The 12577-nt window shown below is 43.0% G+C and overlaps 1 protein-coding gene across 2 annotated transcripts; it reads right to left on the bottom strand.

The window, feature by feature from the left end:
- Positions 1–61: 61 nt before the first annotated feature.
- LOC120738938 lies at positions 62–11173 on the bottom strand. 2 transcript variants are annotated; one of them, XM_040040524.1, is made up of 10 exons: positions 10510–11173; positions 7254–7902; positions 6899–7139; positions 6732–6805; positions 6589–6632; positions 3685–3893; positions 3140–3375; positions 2859–2981; positions 2456–2639; positions 62–1435 (listed from the first exon to the last, which is right to left on the bottom strand). In XM_040040524.1, the coding sequence occupies exons 2-10, from the start codon at positions 7827–7829 to the stop codon at positions 1164–1166; spliced, it is 1959 nt and encodes a 652-aa protein (XP_039896458.1). In that variant the 5' UTR covers positions 7830–7902; positions 10510–11173; the 3' UTR covers positions 62–1163. The 2 variants fall into 2 exon arrangements, with proteins under 2 accessions (XP_039896458.1, XP_039896459.1); XM_040040525.1 differs by lacking the exon at positions 10510–11173 and having other exon boundaries at positions 7254–8013.
- Positions 11174–12577: the final 1404 nt, after the last annotated feature.

Here is a 12577-nt window from a genome sequence, read left to right as displayed (position 1 = left end):
GTAAATACCGTTTTTGCGATAGTAATCCCTTACTTTACTCGTTACTTTAAAAAAGTAATCAGATTACAGTAACGCGTTGCGTTACTGCCCATCTCTGGTTATAACACAGCTTTACTGAGTGTACAGTAAGCATCCATCAGTCATTACAATAACAATACCTCTTAATGCTGTAAAAGGTATTGCAACGACATAAAGCTGCCATACACCTTGGCTTAAACAAGTATAAGACGTCTTAGCCACAAGAGCATGCATGTAGAAAGTATGCACCTATGCTAACAGTTTCCTTTGTTTTCTAGCATTTACACTAAACTAACACATAACACAATGTCATCTGCAGATGTGATGAAGGGTATACTCAGTCATTTTTTTCTTTATTTTAATAGAAGAAAATACTGTACTCATAAATATACATTGATTAGTGAGTAGCTACATCTTCCAACAATTGAGGAACCCTCATGAACTTATCATTAATGTATTAAAAATAGATAACAGCTGCCATGTTGCCCAACCATCTTGAATACAGTGATTTCTGTTCTGCCTAATCAGCACAGCGATTATAGACTGGCCCCATACCAGAGGTGGAGGAGAACAGAAATGGTAGGCATTGGCATGCTGTGGACGGGCATTTTAATTCCTATCTGCATTTCAAACTGAAGATATCAAGGATCAAATCTATGTTTTATCATTAAAGAAGATAGAAACAAAAACATGAAAGGGACAATGCCACCACGATCCTCAAGTCTCATCGCCTGAAATGAAGCTGGGGCTCTAACACATGAAAATGTGCATAAACAAGTTATTTGCAATACTGTCATAGTTACTTAATGTGATCAGAAAAGAAACAATCTGCTGACATCTATAGGTGAGATTTTACACCTTGTTTCCTGATGAGGTGTTCGCGGACCTGTTAGTTCTGGGGAGTTGTAATGCAATCAGTGTTCCTGTTCTTGATCTTGTGACATTTTTGGAAATTCAAACAGAAATGTGGTTGTTGTCACTTTAAGAGTTTCTCTCTTTTTATTTTAAAAAAATCGTTTAGATAATTTCATCTCAAATATTGAAACAGGTGTTTGTAAAAATAAACCACTGAACCTTGTTCACACAGAGAATTATAAACATTTAATCATGTTAAAAAAAAAATTTAACATCTGTTTTCTGATTGATCAGCTCTTGTTGAGAGCAGCTGCCAGCTGGTTGTAGCTCATCTTCCTCAGTATCTCCTCAGTTACCTCCTTGGCCCCCTCGGCGTGGTACTTCTGGACCATGAGGTCAACAGTTCTGGTTCTGTCTGCGGCCTCCAGTCGGCTGACGGAGATCGGATCAGTCCGGAGACTCAGGAAGCGCTGGAAGGTTTTCAGATCCTCTGAACCGAGACGGTTGAGCATCTGCAGCAGCTGCAGGGTCGCATCTTCGTCCTGCAAGTCCAGCACCTTCACTGACATGGGAGAGACCGGAACACAGATCAGACCAGATCCACACACATTAACTGATCTGCAAGACCGGTAATGTTGTGGTGATGGAGCTGTACTCCCTTAAGATGGTGTCGAAGAGGCCAAGATAAAGACAATGCTGGACAATACCTCCCACCCACTCCATGACGTACTGCCCAGTCACAGGAGCACGCTTAGTGAGAGACTGAGATTACCCATAATGCACCACTGAATGACACAGGCAATCATTTCTCCCTGTGGATATCACATCCAACTAATGCACAGTACACACTGCAGTAGTTACATCATTTTGCACATCCCCTACAGTAAAATAACAAATAACATTTAAATAAAGTTTTACAGTTTAGGGTAAAATGTCAATCATATATTTTTAACCTTTGTAAGATTCTGGATATTTATAATTGAGCTATTTGTTTATATTAAAGCTATTTTTTTATATTCTGTAATTTTGTAATATATTGCATTATTTCATTTCCTCGGGGATTAATAAAGGATTCTGATTCTGATGTTTATAGATCTGTCTGTGTGAACAAAAAGATCTGAGGTCACTCTGGATTAAACAGATTATTCAGATTAAGTCATCAGAAATGTTTGAAACTACAGTTATTAATTAAAGTTATGTTATCACTGTTACCTGATAAACATTTCTCAGGTGGAACAGCTGGATTTCTGATTAGCTGATGAAAGAGTAAGTTTGGTTTGATTAAAGCCTCTAAAGGACAACAAGCATGTCTGGAGGCAGCAGTCTGAAACTGCTGGACACCAGCCAATTAAAGGACAGGATTCAGACGCATGAGCACAAACTGGGAGCCAGGAAAAAAACACTGATCAGGACAGGCAAACGTTCAATGGAGATGTCTGGCTGAAACAATCAAAGAGAAGCTGCAGGTTCACGAGCCTCCATGATAAAGTCTCACATTTTCAAGAACCATGATGTGTTTTCAGTTTGACTATGAATCAACTACAGACACAGGTAAAAGAAGGTCACATGTAGTGTGAATTACCTTTTAGCTGGATGTCTCGGGCCCAGACCTCACACTCTTTGTTGCCAAACAGCCAGCCGATCAGACGGGATCCAGCCACATGACTCCTGAGCTGCAGCCTCACTTGTGTGGCTCCAGCCTTCAGCTGCACCTGGAATGACGGCAGGAAGTTGTTGTAGTCTCTGAAGTTCACGAACTTTGATGTCTGAAACGATAAAAACAACAAATGAGCTTCATGAGAGTGTGTGTGTAAAAATTAAGATCTCGGTCTAATCAGGAAGCAGCGTCATCAAACTCAGCTTCCTGTTTCTGAACAGCTGATGGAGTTCCAATTCGAGGATTCACCATGGCAATGGTAAACAAAGAGAAAGTAACGCATCAGGTGAGAGCAGGTGAGAGCAGGTGCAGCGTCCAAGTGACATACCTCTGGCTGGATGACTGTGACGGGCTCTCCAATCAGTTTGTATGTGTGATTTGGGATCAGTTCGCAGTCAGGAATAGCTTTGACGTACTCAGCCCCAATCCGCCGCTTCCACTCCTTTCTCACCTGCACATCAGGTGATCAGTCAGATCCACAAAGACTGATTCAGGTATTTGTTACCGGTGTCAGAGGATATCATTTCAAATATAAATCATTTGAAATTTAAACCTTTCACTGCACTTTTCATGGATATTGTAAGGACCCTTCAGGCAGGGCCTGCTTACCTGAGTGAGGCAAACATTCCTGGGCAGCAGCAGGACAAACAGTGTGGAATTAGTGGGTTGAGAGAAGATCAACACCAGGCCAGCAATCTGGTCACTGGGCGCTGGGGTCACCAGACCAAAGCACGAGAAGCCCGAGATATCAACTGTCACATGACTATCGGTCACCTGACCTGGAGTGATAAAGTCCACACAGTCCCCAGTGACATGAGCTACAGATAGGAAGTGCTGACCACCATCTGCAAGATAGAAAAACATTCATCCAGAGACTATCAACAAACGTCAGCCAGCGGTGGCAATTCAGACGTGTCTGACATGGTAACCCTGGAATGAGCCAAACACAAAATGTAAATCTAAACTTCTCTCCAAAGTCTCGGACTCAGAGGATTAAACAAGATCAGAAAGTATTTTTCTTTCCTCCAAAACATCAGGCGAGGATGATTTCTTCTGCAGGTTCTGTTTGCAGTCATGTGAATGTGAAGTTTGACCTCATGGTGGGACTGTGACATGTAACTGGCAGAAAACATGTCAAAGAAACAGTTAGTGACCTGAGAGCAGCTGGCAATGCGGCAGGTGGAGTCGCTGGAAGCTCCCAGTCAGCAGGTGGAACCTGAACAGAGCTCCTGCCACCTGCAGCCCTTTAGAGGACAGGAAGTCCACATCCCAGGGAACCATCTCATACACCACGTCACCAAATCCCTCCAACACCAGGCCTGTCAGACTGCACCTGAACACACCGTGCTGCTGGCAGCGCAACCTGGTAACATGGAAACATTACTGTTTATTTGTTAGCTCTTAACTGTGAGGTGATATTCAGAGCATCTAGACAGTGTTCACAGCCTTAAATTGTATTATACAGCCCTTTGCTGCATGTCTTCCCCCTTCTCTCTCTGCCCGCGCTTTCCTGTCATTTCTTCACTGAGCCTTCTAATAAAGTTGAAAATAGACAAAAAAATATTTGTTTATAGTCTTTTCTCTAATTGATCTTCTGAGTTAACTTCAGTAATTACTTCCTTCAAACCATCAACGTGTCTTTTAGACCCCATTCCTACAAGACTCATCAATGAAGTCCTGCCATTAATTAATGCTTCAATCTTAAATCTGGTCAACCTATCTGGGGGTTTGCTCACTATGTGTTTATACACCACTCTGCATTTAATCATTAGTGAGTCTAAACAAATCTAAGATTGTCTTCATACAAGAAACACATTCGACCACGTCAGACATAAAAATGCTGACTACAAGATGGCCAGGTCACTACTTCAAACTCCAAAGCTCATCAAAGATCCATAGGGAAGGTACATTATTGTTCAAGTTAATATCCTATAACAAAAAATAAATTTTATAAATATATATGGCCCCAGTGATGAAATTTGTAGAATATTTGTAGAAAGGTGCATAGATAAATACTTAATGACTGTGGTTTCAGCCTTCTTTAGTTCTTTATGTCTTATTTGGTGGGAGGCTTTAAAGCCCACGTCCTCATTTTAGGTTTGACAGCATTTTAGTAGATAGGGGTGAATGGCTTAAGCATGAATTGAGCTGCGGTTTGGGGAAGGCCTCGAAGGGAACCTGCAGCGGCTCCTGGGCCTGGCAGATTAGTACTACATAGAAGTGAAGAAGTGAAATAATTGAAAAGGAGAGGGAGGGTGAGAACAAAGAGCTTGTAGAACTGGGGGATCATATATAGATAAGAACCGGAAGGAGCCTGTTGGGAGGCATCGTCCCGCTCTCCATCGATGTCGGTCAGCAGCGACAGCTTTGGCTTCGTCCCAGACGAGGTTGACGGTTTGCAGATCCTCCATAAATGTTCAATGCCATGTGATCTTTGGCTAGCCTTGCTTTCCCTTGGCAGTGCGCGGGAACCATGTAATGGGGCTCTTGGCCGGGCGATGAGTGGGTAGATGTAGAATATGGCCCGCAAAGTGGAAGCGCCTTTCGGCAACAACATCAGGCTGAGGGACGGGTGACTGCTCTTCATAAGACCTCTTTGTTCGTTATCCGGTCCCAGTAGGAAGGATTTAGTATTGATCCATCCATTCATCCATTCATATCCTTTTCAGGGTCGCGGGACCCGTGCAGCTGTCAACCATCCAGACGAAGCAGTGGGAGTTGGAGTAGAGACCACGAAGGGCGTCTGCAAACTGCTGGGGGACTCCATAGTGATGTAGGATAGCCCATAGTCGGCCGGTGGACACTGTCAAAAGCCTTCTTGAAATCGATAAAATTGATAGAAATCTTCTTTTGGTAGTCCAATGTTTGTTCAACAATCATGCGGAGGGTGAAGATTTGGTCGACACATGACCAGCCACTCCGAAAACCAGCCTGCTCTTCTTGCAATCGCTCGTCCCCTGCATGTCGTAGCCGACTCAAAAGAACAAGGCAATGAGGTAGAAAGAACAAACCATAGTATAAAATCGCTCAACTGAATGCTCCTATAGGGATGTGATGCAAACTAGAAGACTAGACAGAGACTAGACTCATTGAGATCATCAACAAGACTGGCTCTCTTCCACACTGTGTGTTTTGTACTGTATTCTTCCCCTCACCCCCAACCGGTCGCAGCAGATGGCCCCTCCCTGAACCTGGTTCTGCAGGAGGTTTCTTCCTGTTAAAAGGGAGTTTTTCCTTCCCACTCTCTCCAAGTGCTTGCTCATAGGAGATGATATAGTTGTTGGGGTTTCTCTGTGTTATTGTAGGGCCTTTACCTTACAGAATAAAGTCATCCAAGTGACTTTTTCAGTTTGAAGAAGAAGAAAAAGAAGTGATGAAACATTTCTCCCACTGAAAACGCTATGTCCAGATGAACAGAATCAACCTCTTGGTTGACAATGACAAAGTGAAAAGCTCCAACAGGTTTGATGGGGACCGTTGGTACTCGGCTATTTTCAGATCTCTCCAGAGATGTTCAGTCAGGTTCAGGTCTTGGCTCTTGCTGGGTCACTTCAGAGTGGTCCCAAGCCACTCCTTTGTTATCTTGGCTGTGTGCTTAGAGTCACTGTCCTGTTGGAACCGTCGCCCCAGTCCAAGGTCCAGAGCCCTCTGGAGCAGGTTATCATCAAAGATGTCTCTGTACATTGCTGCATTAATCTTTCCCTTGACCATCACTAGTTTCCCCGTTTCTGCTGCTGAGAAATATTTTGAGGTGAAAAAATGAATTTAATCCATTTTAGAATAAGGCTGTAACATGACAAGACAACATGACAGTGTGGAACAAGTGATGCACTGTGAATACTTCCACTGTAGGGTGAGGTGGTATTGATGAACTCGTATGATTTGGTGATAACGTCAGTATGTGTTGGGTCTGACTCACAAGAACTTACAAATAAAAACACATCAAACACCACAAACATAACTCGAGGTCACAACATCAAGAGCGGGGTGAACAGCAGCATGGCACCAGATCTGCCCTAACCCTCCATTAAACCAATCAGCCAACAACCCTGTGTTACCTGAATATGCTTCCATCCTCGCTGACCTCAGGTGTAATCTCAACCTGCACAGACCAACAGGTAAAAAAAATGATTAAAAAACTGGACTGATCAAAAAAAATCAACAATTAGCACATCAGTGACATCACAGTGACACAACTTACCTGTGGTGTATTTGTCTCCAACCTGATGTCAGAGTAGGTCAGTGATGTCACTGTTTCTGCTTGAAAAAAGAGACCTGCAGAAAGATGACATCATCACATCACATGATTACATCCTGCCTGATAAATATCGAGTCAAGTGTAGCTTAGCACAGACTTTGCATACATACACAGCGTTGGCACGATCTTCATCAGGATCTCCATGGCGACACGTTCTGCCCGATTGGATCCAAAGAGTTTTTCTAGAAGTCTCCACGTCGTCCGTCTGTCTGCATGTTCCAACTGCTCTCCACCAATGGGAGAGTGACTTTCTGCAGTCATGTATTTGTTGACCAACCACTGGAAACACTTGAGTTCATCTGAGACCAGAAACTCCAACATCTCCATGATGACAACTGAGTCTGAGGCATTCTGGGAAACAAAAATAGGACAGCTGGTGACATCATGGATCAAGGTGAACTAGTGGTCTTCAGACCTGACATTCCCTCTGAGCTTTGCTGAAACTGTCAGGTGACAAAAACAAACCTTGTCCCTGATGTGATCCTCTTTCAGCTCCTGCAGTAAAAAGGGTTCTGATTGACCAAGGGCGTGGTAGAACACTTTCTGAGCTTCCTCCCCCTTCCTGAGGACCAGGTCTACTAGAACCCGGTTCCTGTCCTTGCAAGCTCCGTAGATGGCGATGGCCTCCCTTTCTGAGGCGTTTAGGATCCTGCAGCATTGCAGGGCTTCCAGGATGGGGCCGGGTCTCTGGATCCTGCTGATAAGCTTCCGCCGCTGAGTCTTCACAAAGCCTTGGACAGGTTTTAGATCTGATTCAGGTCTCAGGGGGATCATGGTGAAACGTACAGGGCGAACCTGATGATTTCCGCCGATTAGAGACTGGACTGCGGCCAACACCGCTGGCGCTCTGTCCTCCTGGTAACACCTCATCATTGTTTTGGCGGTGCTGCAGGCGTCAGCAGACCGCAGCCAGCGTGGAGGGATGGGGGGGAAGTCCTGCAGCAGGTCTGACTGACTGAGACCCCACTGGATCCTCCAGAGCTCCACAATTGGTAGCTTTGAAAGCTCCCGCAGCAGTACATCCTCCTTACCGTCCTCCATTGGGGTATGGGGTGAGTCCCAAACCTGAGTTACGTGAGTGCCCCCAGCTTTGACTGACAGGCCAAGAGACCTCCTGCAAGACAAGCAAAGAGGCAACAAAAACCCTGACCAAATCAGTTCAATTCCATTTCATTTTATTTATATAGTGCCAAATCACAACAATAGTTGCCTCAAGGGGATTTATATTGTAAGGTAAATAGGTGTGCAGAGCCATAGCTGGACTGGCCATCAGGCATACCGGGCATTTGCCCAGTGGGCCGATGGTGATTTTGTTTTTTTGTTTTTTGTTTTTCTTTTGTAACAGTATAAACAATGAAAGGTGGTGGATTGGCCAGATCATGGCCGATGTGTAAAAATAACTCAGTTTTTTGGTGGTGGCTATGGCGGCGCTTCCACCAGCAGGTTGATGAGGGAAAGGGGAGGCAGGAGGAGGAGAGACCCGAGACGGTCGCCGAGTGTCAGGTGAACTGATCTTCAGGTAAGAAATTATGACCTGCAGTCTATCTGGGTCAAATATAAACCAAGCTTAGGTGTAGTTTATTTTCGTTGTGCTAACCTTTTACAGTCAGTTACAATACCTTGTAGCTAGCATGCTTTGATGTTACTGATAGTGAACTTTATTTTATTCATAAGGTTAGTTAGTAGAGTTGTCAACCGTCCCGTAAAAAACGGAATTGTCCCATATTCAGAGAAAATATTATGTGTTTCGTATTGAGCCGAAAAGGAACGCAGTTTGTCCCGTACTTCAGCTAGAATAAAAAAAAAGAAAGACAGAAAGCTGGAGTTATTCTGTGTCTTTACGCTGCACAGCTGCTTCTTTTTTATCATTCATTTCTTAAAATGTCTCGCTTTTAATAGCTAATTATCTGAAAATATAAACGTGTTTGAGAATTATACCAGTACATCTGATTTGAGGTGCTATTTTTTACAGGAGCTACAGTATCCAGTCATAGTGAGGAGGTAAAATTATTAAGAAGATAATCGACCTCTGTTGGACTAGCGTTCAAGTAGCTGCTCTGCTCTGTGTTAGTACAGGGCATTGAAGATGATAACAGTGGGTGGATTATATTCTTAAACGTAGTTACAGCACTTTCAGAAACACATCTTCTGTGATGCAATCTACTCCCCACTGCTGTGTAATCAATTATTGTAAATTTAAAAGTTATTAGGAAATGATCAGACAAAAGAGGGTTTTCACGAAACACTGTTAAATGTTCCATTTCTATGCCCATATGTGTAAAAAAAGATCCAAGTGATGATTAAAGTTGTTGCGGGGGGGGAAAGTTCTTTTTACATTTTGAGAGAAGCCAGTTCTGAGGTTGTCATTTTTAGCATCTACATTTTATCTTAGCTGAGCACAAAATAAGACAGAAACACATACTGTGCCATTGTTACCTGTATTGGACAAATAAAACTTGAAACTGTCACGGCCAGGCGGATCAGCTGCATGCTGATCAGCACACTCTGTTTCTTTCTCTCCTCCTCTCTCTCTCCTCTTCTCTCTCGCCGGGGCGGAACTCACTGTGGGTTCACGCCCTCGCCCCACGCCCTCGGGAGACGAGACACCTGGGTCTCATTAATATGATCAGCATTTAAGCCAGGAGGTGACTGCTGTTCGTTGCTGGATCGTTGTCTACCACGCAGCTCCCTGGATTTTCCCCCTGTGTGATTCCCGAGTGACAAGTGTTGGAGTGAGAACCAGTGATCGTGTGTGTGGATGATCTGAAGAACGCGTGCTTTTCCCCTGGAGCCTCTTTTCCCTCACGCAGCTGTACATAGCACTCCCCCCTGCACCTTCTTGTATATACACCTGGTGAATTTTAAATAAATCTTTCTTGTGTGCATCTGAGCCTGGAGTCCTGCGCTTGAGTCCTCCTCCAAACCGTAACAGAAAGTCCTTTTCCTGTGTCCTTCACTTGTTTTTGTTTTTTGTTTTTTTAGGCAGTCGATTTGAATGAGTAAACCAAACTGGACAGTTTGAGAAATCATTGTTTTAAACAACAATCATTTAAATTGAGGACAGTCTGAGCCTATAGCAGCTCTGTTAGGGTAACAAAGGTACTACGAGGTATTTAAGATAATTATTCCGGACTTTATGTGAGAAGAAGGATTTGCCTTTGTATAGAGTGATATTATCTGTAATTTGTCTTTGATAAAATCGTCAATAATCAAAGTCACTCGAACATAAACAATAAACACAAACAGAAAGGAGAGCGAGGTTAAGTGAAGCTGCTGAGGTGGAGCCGGAGCTCCGTCTGATCTGATAGAACGTGTTGGATATGGCCGAAGCAGCGAATTCAGCTTCAGGGTGTCTGAAAGGATTTCTGCTTAAAGCAGCACGCTTATTACTTTGATAAAAGAAGAAAAGATCACGGCTGATGAAGTCACAGCTACACGTGCATACCTCTGTTCATTCTCCTGCTAAAGAAAATTAAATAATAATGATAATGATGAAATGATGCTATGAGTGCAGGAATGTTGTTGCTGAGGTCGAGGCTCTGTGTCTGCTCAGCCCTAACAGCATGAAAATCTTTAACTTAACAGATTTAATCTCAGAGTGCTCTCTTGACAGCAGCAGAAACAGAACAAATAAATATTTCAAAATCAAGCTAAGCCATCACAGACCCTCTGAATCGTGTTCAGCCACGAGCAGATCGGCAGGTAAAGCAATTGTTCTTACCTGAGAGCAGCTCTTCAGGTGAAACTTTCTTACAGGAGCTTTTAAAAAACAAACTCACTGCAGCGTGATGGGTTTGAACTCTGAGAAACAAGATTGCAGCCAGTCTGAGTGATGACGAGTCTTGGTTTTCATCATTAATGCTCATCACAAAAACAGGAAGTCTGACCTACTGCTGTGGCAGTGATGGTTTCCTCTGCAGATGCTCACTTTAAAACCACAGAGTGGAGGTCAGTCAGTAAAAACCAGGCCAAAACTCCCCGTCAGCAGGAAGAGGCCTCGAGCAGAACCTGAACTAAAAGTCAGAGACCACCACAACCCACACCAGCCTCTAGCAATCCCCCACTCACTCTTGAGAGACAGCATGTGAGGCGTGTACTCTGTGCAGCGAACCCCAGGAAGTCTGCAGGCCCAGATGGAGTACCTGGGAAGGTCCTCAAAGCATGTGCCGTGCAGCTAGCACAGGTCTTCACTGACATCTTCAACCTGTCTCCGGAACAAGCCGTCATTCCACCCTGCCTGAAATCTACCATAATCATCCCCATCTCCAAAAAGTCGCCCATAACCAGTCTCAATGACTTCCGTCCAGTTGCACTAAATATAGTTAAATTATTGTATCGTTTTTATAATGTGCTACAAGCAGGTGTGCACTTTTATAGAGCTGTTTCTAATCTCGTTATACTGTGTATAATGACAATAAAGGCTTTCAATTCAATTCAATTCACGATGGTCAGTAAAATCCCAGGAACACCAAAAAGATCTAAACTCTGAGTCTAATCAGTCAGAGCCACTAAAGGCCTTTTAATAATTTCACTGCTCTGAGGGGCTCACAGGGATGAAAACAGACTGGAGCAAAACACTGAACTGAACAAGAGCTCTGTTTGCTGTGTTTGATAAAGCTGAGGTAAGGATAAAACAGACTCAATAAAAGAACTGTAAAACAAAGTTAAAATTTTCCAGTCAATGTGGAAATGAGCAAGTTTTCTGAGGCAGTAAAGGCGCCGGTGACCCCTTTGGAATTTGGAATTCTCATCAAAGTTCAGTTTTTCATTGATTATGGTCCCAAGATATTTATATGACTCCACTTGCTCTATTTTCTGATTTTTAATTAAAGTGAATCCCATTATGTCTGTGAAGGTTCTCAGTCATCCAGGTCATCGTAGTCAAGATATCACATCATGAGAACCTGTTTCTGGGTTCACTGCCCAGATATCTTGTTATAGGCATGTACACAGCTACCGGGAGAAACCTGAAAGATCTATCCTTGTGCATTGACAGACAGGAATTTCAAGAAGGATATACTCTGTTCATGTTCAATATGAGTCCTTCAGATGACAGCCAAGCGTTTTCACTGATAATAAATGGCAACTTGAGACTTGAAATGCGCTTCAGAGTCCCGCTGCCTCACACAACAACGCTGATCGTTTATGCTTGTTACGATTCAATTCTCAAGATCAATTCAAAAAGACAAGTTTCGGTTGATTATTGCTGATAGGTTTCTGTTTTTTCTTGAGTCATGAACAATCATCAGTTGGAGAGTATCATGAGGCTGCTAGTCAGTGACAGATTCTACGGCGTTTGGTCGTCAGATGAGTTACTGATGTTACTCAAACGTTTGTTTAAACGGCCTGCATATCTGATCATAAATACAGATCCAAGGAATAAACCTGGAACTCATTGGCTGGCGATTTCATTAGAAGAAGATGGAGGTGCCAGTTTTTATGATTCGTTCAGATTCCCACCGGAATGCTTTTACCCCAAAAGCATTCTAACATTTTTGAAAAAGCATGCTGATCGAGTATCTTTCCATGAAAGGACTTTTCTATCAATGAGTTTTTATGAACTACACCTTTTTTTTTTCCTTTTTTTTTTAACCAAAGAAGGAGTAGCGTTCTAGACATCTCACTTTAAGTCCACATTTTAAGTCTAGATTTTACATTTTAGAGACATAAATAAGGATCTTTTAACAAACGTGTTCCCATGTTATGATGTAATCTTGTTTTCTAAATTCAAACGTGCCTTTACCATTAAAGACTGTCTTTTTTTTTTCCTTCTCTTATTTTCTTTTCTT

The sequence above is a fragment of the Simochromis diagramma genome, unplaced genomic scaffold (assembly GCF_900408965.1).
Source record: "Simochromis diagramma unplaced genomic scaffold, fSimDia1.1 OVJJ01000026.1, whole genome shotgun sequence".
In the NCBI taxonomy this organism is placed as follows: Eukaryota; Metazoa; Chordata; class Actinopteri; order Cichliformes; family Cichlidae; genus Simochromis; species Simochromis diagramma.
Note: the sequence above shows the minus strand (reverse complement) of the source record. Positions and strands in the feature narration are given on the sequence as shown.